The 7,500-nt window shown below is 41.2% G+C and overlaps 1 protein-coding gene across 1 annotated transcript in view; it reads right to left on the bottom strand.

Annotated features, from left to right (window-relative positions):
• The window catches only part of CUNH16orf78 (chromosome unknown C16orf78 homolog), a 16,671-nt gene that overhangs the window by 988 nt on the left and 8,183 nt on the right, over positions 1–7,500 (bottom strand). The window contains exon 4 of the mRNA XM_004643402.2: positions 1,933–2,188. Within this exon, the coding sequence (XP_004643459.1) occupies positions 1,933–2,188 (256 nt within the window). The remainder of the gene's footprint in view (positions 1–1,932; positions 2,189–7,500) is intronic.

Raw genomic sequence — 7,500 nt, 5'->3', positions numbered from 1 at the left:
ATGTCACATGTCTTTCACATGCCACATGGGGAGAAAAACTAGGATTCAAGCTATTCTGTGGGGCGTCAGTGTAATGAACACAGGATTTGAGGGATGTGAGGGGCCAGGAAAATACAGAGCCACAGAAAGAATGGCTGAACGTTGGAGAATACAAGTAGGTATTTTTGAGTAATTTGCAAATAATTAAAAGTTGGGCCACTAATTTAAAACATTTTTAAAGCCCCATAATTCTGATGTCGATGGAAGGCTGACAGCGACGCCATTTATACTGTGTGACCCAGAGAGTGTTTCTGCTGTTGTGTCTGCTATTGCAGCCAGAGCTCCTTACTCACTGTCAGCCTTGACCTTGGTGACAGGTTTGTATGAGGAGTAAGGAAAACTATGTAGGCCATCTGCTGGTGGCTACTTTGCTGCAGCTGATGGGGGATATTAATGGTGTGTGTTGGTAAAAGCTGCTTTTGTGCCCTTTGGTAATGGCCTTTGTTCTTTTTTCTGATGAAACCTCCTCAGAACTTTCTCCACTATGGCCAGCTTAGGCTCCCACACGAATGCCCTTCCTTGGATTACCCCTTCTTTGATATCTCTGGCACAGTCCTAGTTACCACGTTTGGACCCAGGGATGCCCATTAAGTCCTATGCTGAACTGTTCTGTCCTTTCCAAAGACGGCATCTCTTCAAATATTCTTCTTTCTCCTTGGAGGGCAGCAGTCCTGTCCAAATCTCTTCCCTTCACCACAGAGCCCAGGAGGATGTTTATTGGCCAGAGTAAATTAGAACTACTTGTTGATCTGAAAGCCAAGCCAGTCACCGCCTGCAAGGCTAATCAGTGGGGAACTCTGTCTGCTCACCCCAGCCATGCAGGCACTCTACTCACCCCTTAGTCAGTGAGTGAGCAGAGCAGACCTTAGCAGTGAGGCCGTTTGGTTTTCAGACATTTAAGGTCATCTTAAACCCACAGATGAGTTTATTGCTGTCAGCTCTATAAGTATTACTACATTATTCAGTTGTCTTATTCCTCCCTCTGCTAAAGCTTTTGAACTTTTTCATTTGTCTCTTTACAGTAAAGAATAACACTGGCTTAGGGAGTGGGATCTGTGGATTTTTGTTTGGGGAAAACCAGGAAGTTTGGTGTTGTTGAAAACAATTGAGTCCTAGTAAATAAGGTACCAGAAAGGAGCAAAGGAGACCCTTGGTTAGATGAGTATATGTCAAAATAGTTTTATACTTTGCTCATACCTCCCATGGGAGTCTAAAACCCCAAATGTACAGCAGATAGCTGCTGGAGATAGTGACTATTATCACCTGAAATTCAACATTTGTGTGAAGGATTTTATGGGAATTTCCTGTTAAACCAAGACCACACACAACTCATCCCTTCCTGTTCGATAATACCCTTGGTTTTTATTGTGAAACAAATGGAAATACTGGAAGGATTGTGTAAGTGTCCAGATGGATAACAGCATCCAAATGGCAGCACCTAACTGGCACACCCATGTGGGAGGTGTTGGGGGGGAGGGGGGAGGCTGTTGGCAAACTCAGTGTCATTAGCCTGGGGCAGGCTCTTGGGACTGAAGGACGGAGGCTGAGCCCACCTTCTTATATTTCAGGGACAGCAGCATTCAAAATCTGCTCCTTGGGCCTGCCAAATAGCTCAGCAAATTAAAGTGCCTGCAAGCAGGCTCAGGGGCCCGGGGTTCCATCCCCAGCACCACATGGTGCACTGGCCCCATCCCTGAGCCAGCCACCAAAACTGGCCATGGTGGGCACGTCTGTAATCCTAGCACTTGGGAGGCTGAAAACAGGAGGATCACTACGAGTCCAAGCTGTGTCGTGAGACCCTGTAGACCTTGTACTAAATACATTAAAAAACTACAACAAAACCAAAATCTGGTCCATAATGCCCCTGCCCAGCCGGCCCTGCCAGGCGCTCACCGACAGCTCAGCACTTCCTCTGGCTTCAGCATTTTCACATTTTCTATCTTGGGTTCAGTACCCTTCTCCATGAGGCTCTTTAGCTTGCGTTCAAAAGCGATGTCTGAGCTCCTGGTTGGCCAGTCTTTCATCATGGTCATTCTTCGGTTGCTGAAGGCGCTATCCTGTGCCAAGGGGTCTGCGTACATGCTTTGGCGACGGAATGTGTTTGGCCGTGGAGTGGACTCTAGAGCCATTGCGTCCTTGATGTCTAACTCTGAAATTGAACAAGTGTCACCGGGGACTTAGATCCTGGGAGATGAGAGTGGAAGGAGACAGAGAAAGGAGACAGGGCTGCAAGGATGCGTGAACTTCAGACTAGCACCCAATCTAAGCTAAGAGGCTTGCGGTTTCTGGAGACCCCTTTGGGGCATGTGTGTGACTCTTGTCCATCTTTTACCCTTCCCTCCCTTTCGCTCCTTCACATTCCCCAAATCTTTTCTTTTCACCTCCTGCAGGGGGAGTTTACCTAAGGGGAATTGCCTATAGGAGGCAGAGGAGTGGAGGAAGGAAACAGGAGATGAGCATGGGGAGAGTGGTTTAAAAAGGACAAATAGTTTATCACTGAGAAGAGGAGCGCGGGCAAGAGGAACGGCGCAGTACAGCACAAGTATATAAAAGTGTCTGATGTAACCCAAATACAAAGTTTATGTTGAGCAAAGTCTTTTGTGGCTCAAGCTTGGAAACCTTAATTGTTTTCCTTGTTAGATTTCCCAAGGTATTTTGTAATTTTTTTGCCTATGAGAGTGAAATATTTTCTACTCATTCTGTTTTGGATTGGTATGACTAATATACAGGAAGTCCTTAGAAATACTTAAAAAATACTTGTCAAGTACATTTAGGACCAGAGCAGATTTTATTAAATTTGAAGTAGAATTTCTTGACTTTTGCTGACAAACAATCATGTTTGGAAAAAATGAGAATACTTTTCAATATTTATAAAAATTATATAGCCTCCTTGACATATTGAATTTGACAGATATCTGAAATAATAGTGATAAATGTTAAAGTCGTGACCCATTTTTTTTCTACTTTTACTTAAAATGACTATAGCATTTCTTTGCTGAGAGAAATTTGCCACTATTTTTGGTACATGTATGTAAATGATTCCTAGTTTTGAATTTTTATTTGTAATTGTTGCTTGATCTTATTTATTCCTTTGAAGTCATGTATTGATATGATTATGTGGCTTGTCCTTTATTTGGTTGATGTAATAAATTTTGTCGCTAGATACTTGGATATTCAATCATCTCCTCCCTGCTATATAAATCCACATAGTCTGCTGTATTATTCATCGCAAAAATTGATATATTTGATAGATTTTCATATGTTATGTATGTCTTCTGAAATAGTTTTAGATTTTTTGGGTATCTATATTATTGTGAAACTGGTCATTTTTGGTAGACTATGTGAATAGTGAGTTATCGTGGCTTGTTAAATTAACGCAGAAATGTCTATTTTATATGGTCTATACTAGCTGAACTGAGAATAAGTTTATTTGCTCTTTAAAGATTAGATTATAGAATATTTTACCTTTATACAATAGTATAAATACTAAAAATGTTTTTAAAATAGCAAAGTGTATTTTATATACGTAAATTTATGACTAATATTTACATACCCTACTTTAACTTTATAACTATAGCATTTCTCATACAAAACCTTGTGTATTTTTTACATTTTTATAATAATGTTTATGGTAACTTCATATTATCACCTGCTTTATTAAAAAATTTAGCGTTGTATTTACCTTTTTTCGATGGTGGTGGTACTAGGGTACCCATGGCCTTTGCACTGAGCGATATCCCCTTCACCTTTTCATTAATTTTTTTTTTTTTAATTAAGGATCTGTTTTACTAAGTTGCCCAGGCAGAACTCAAACTTGCTATCCTTTTCCTCAGCTTCCCAAGTGTTGGATATAGTCATCCTTTTTAAATTACATACTGTCTTTTTCCTCGCATTAGTTTTACCTATTAAAATAGTAAAAACATGTGGTGGTAAATCAATTGTCAACTGGAGTAGAAACGCCCAGCTGATTTGAAGAAGGATTGTAGCGGATCTTCCTGGGAAGAGCCTCCTTGAGGCTGCTTTTCTTCAAAGGAGCTTTGGCCGCTTTCTTTCTTCCGGGAGCTTCAGTCCTTGTCTTTATCCTGGATGTTGCCTCTTGGATCCCTCTCCAGGCGAATCCCTCCGCTTCTGGCTCGTGTTCTTCCACCTCTCAGCACAGCCACTTGTGCTTGCCGCACTGGCCCTTAGGCCTTTCTGGCGCAGGTCCTCTGCTCTCCCTCATGGGTCCTTTGGCCTTCGGATGTGGGCTTGCATGGGACATTGCCGTGGGCTCCAAGCCCTCACTGAACCCTCCGGGCCTCCAGCACATAAACAGGCATCTCGGGTTCTTCTACACCTGACTCTGGTAAGCTCTGTCTAATATATAATGTCAGCCCTTCCATTTTTAGAATACATGAACCATTACTTTTATGGTATTACTTTCTGGGTGTACATTTTTGCCTTGTTCCATGAATTTGTGCATGGAAAAGGTTTATTGTCATTGATACATGGGTAATTTGGGGTGTATTTTTGAGTTTTGATTTTTAATTTTTTTATATATTTAGTGCAGGGTCTCACTACACAGATTGGATTCATAGTGATCCTCCTTTTTTCAGCCTTCTAAGCACTGGGATTACAAGCAAGCGTCACCAAGCCCAATGTCAAATGCCATCTCAGCATGCCCTGGGGGCAGGGCTGGCATGGCACACCGGGGATTGACCATGCGTCTGCCTAAGCAGGTGCTTTTATCCTCTGAGCTATCTGGCCAGCACTTAATTTCGATTTTTAAATTAAAGAGTGTCCTTTAATTTTATTTCTTTTTATTGGGATAATGTAAGCGGCTCCACAGTTTTACTTTCTTGAATGTCAGTGTTTTCATTGTGATACAATATGAAGGTGATTTTTGTTGTAAGTACTCTATGTCAATATAAAAATTTATGTTCTCTATTTCAATGTAAAGTTATGTTATTAATTGCATTATTATATTTTTCTATGTACTTCCTGGTATCTATGTGGTCCTTTTTATTTTGAGGGAAGTCTATTAAAATTACCAAAAATAGCCATTTTGAAATGATTCTCCTTATATATGTAGAAGTACTTTATCTGTTTAGTTACTATACTTTTGGTGCCTTAAGTTTTGGTTATTGCTTATTCTTATTAGCATTTAAAAATACCCATTATTGTCCTCATGTTTCTTTCAGATATTCCCAGAAGGAATGAGTCTTGCCCTCCTACAATAGTAGTACAAATACAGAAACAGTGGCCTAGAAAAAAATGTGGCTTGTCCAAGGTCAGATTAGTGGTTAAAATAGGACACTTTATGTCCAGTGTGGCCCTGGCCTGGAATCTGGTCTGTTATGCAGTGGTAGGATAGGCTCATGGTCTTAGCAGTCCCTGTTTTTTTTTTTTTTTTTTTTTTGGCGGAACTGGGGATTGAACTCAGGCCCTTGCACTTTCCAGGGAAGCGCTTATTCCACTGAGCCATCTCCCTGGCCCCTGCAGTCCCTGTTTGACCATCGTAGAAATTGGCATATGTTCCAGGAGGTTCATGGTCTTAGTGTCCTCTTCAACATAGGTGGGAATTTTTTTTTTCTTTAGAGAAAGAGACTGTCCTGTGATTTCTGATCCTCTTCTCAATCTAGATAGGTCTTACTGGGAAGAATAGCAGTATCAAAGGCAAGAGCAGTTATTCTGGCTTGTATCTATACGTTCCCCAAGAGCCTCATGTGTTCATAAGTGGGGTTTTGGAAGGTGATTGGATTGTCGGGGCTCTTAGGCAGTCTGCTTGTTAGGAGGTGGGGTCTGGTCACAGGAGGTGGCTCACTGTGGGTGCAACCTGAAGGGCTACCTCTTCCTTCCTGGCTCCTCCTTTGTCCCTCTCTCGGCTTCCTTCTGCCATAAAGAGAGTAGCTGTCCCCCACCCTGGCTCTTCAACAATCCTTCCTCTGTCTGGAGCCAGTTAACCATGAAGGGACTGAAACTTCTAGAACATCAATTGAAATAAGCCTGTCCTTTAATTTCAGATGTTTTTTGTCCCAGTGTCAAGAAAAGTGACTGAGACAATTCAAGGGCTTCCTTGGGGAAGGTATATTGCAATCTTACAACCAAGTCCTATCCACGCAGCAAAAGAGAAACTTGAAGAGCACAGAGATTAAGTAATGTGTCCCAAATGCCGTATTTAAGGAAGAGCCCAAGTATTGAGCCCTGGCTCTCAGTACCTTTTTTCTGAGAGTCTGTCATGGCCACAATTTTGGATAAAAATGATCCATGCTCATGGGTTTATAGCTGAACAAGTAAGTTAGATATCTAGTAGGCCATGTTTAGGATTTTAAGGGCTGACTCTGTACTCATGGAGAGAGAGAAAGCTGTGATTTTTAACTCCTGTATTAGAAATGCACACTTGGCCCGGCATCTACAGACTATCCTAGACTTAGGTCCCCAGGGAGAAACCTCTAAGTATACTCTAGAAACATCTAACTATAAGTTCTTAAAGTCTAGCTTCTCACACTGTGCCAAGATTTACTTTGGAGATGTGTTCCAATAGTTTTCCAGGATATTTTACTGGTTTATATTCAGGGTGACCTTTCTAAAATTCAAATCAACTTGGTAATTTCCGTCTTAAAATTTTTCAGTGGCTTGCCAGTGCATTTCAATCATGTTTTATGTTTTAGAAAAGCCAGTCTGAAACTTCTGCTTTCAGCCAAGATGACATAACAGGAAGTAAAGTTTTGCCTTCCAACATAAGCAATTTAAAAACTGGCATGTTATAGGGAACTGCAGTTTTCAGACATTGGACGGCAGACAACACAAGTTGGTGATTCTTGAGTGAGCCCTATGACTGTCCCAGATGGCACTTAGAAGTGGGAAATGTAAGAAGAACCAGCAGTTCCCCTGAGCGAGAGAGAGAGAGAGAGAGAGAGAGAGAGAGAGAGAGAGAGCTGTAGGAGGAGAAAACTGCAAGATTTCTGTAGAATTATCAAAAAGCTCCTCTCAGCTGAGGATAGTACTAATCAGCACACGTGAGAATGAAACTATATAACTGATAGAAATGGCAAATAAGGACACTGAAATGGCTGTTTAAATATATTGTCATTTTCATCGAGAATGGCTATGGTAAGGAGAGATGTGGAAGATTAAACGAGAACCAAATTGAAATTATAGAGATAAACATGACAATGTTTGAAGTGAAAAGTACATGGAATGGAATGGACAGAATAAGCACTGCAGAAGAACTGAGTGAGACGGAAGACAGCCTCACTGTTCCTCACAGGAACGATGCAAAAATGAATCACAAGGAGAAAAGATTAAAAGACAAAAACAGTTGTGAAACTTTAACCATATAAAAATGGACTTGCCTGAAAGAGAGTAGAGAATGGAAGACTTAAAAATATAATTCACAAACTTAGATATCTAGGGGCTGGGGAGATGGCTCAGTGGAATAAGCGCTTCTCTGGCAAGTGTAAGGGCCTGAGTTCAATCCCC

This window comes from Octodon degus, unplaced genomic scaffold (assembly GCF_000260255.1).
Source record: "Octodon degus isolate 3935 unplaced genomic scaffold, OctDeg1.0 scaffold00173, whole genome shotgun sequence".
NCBI lineage: Eukaryota > Metazoa > Chordata > Mammalia > Rodentia > Octodontidae > Octodon > Octodon degus.
The sequence above is the reverse complement of the archived record's forward strand: the minus strand, read 5'-3'. Positions and strand labels throughout refer to the sequence as shown.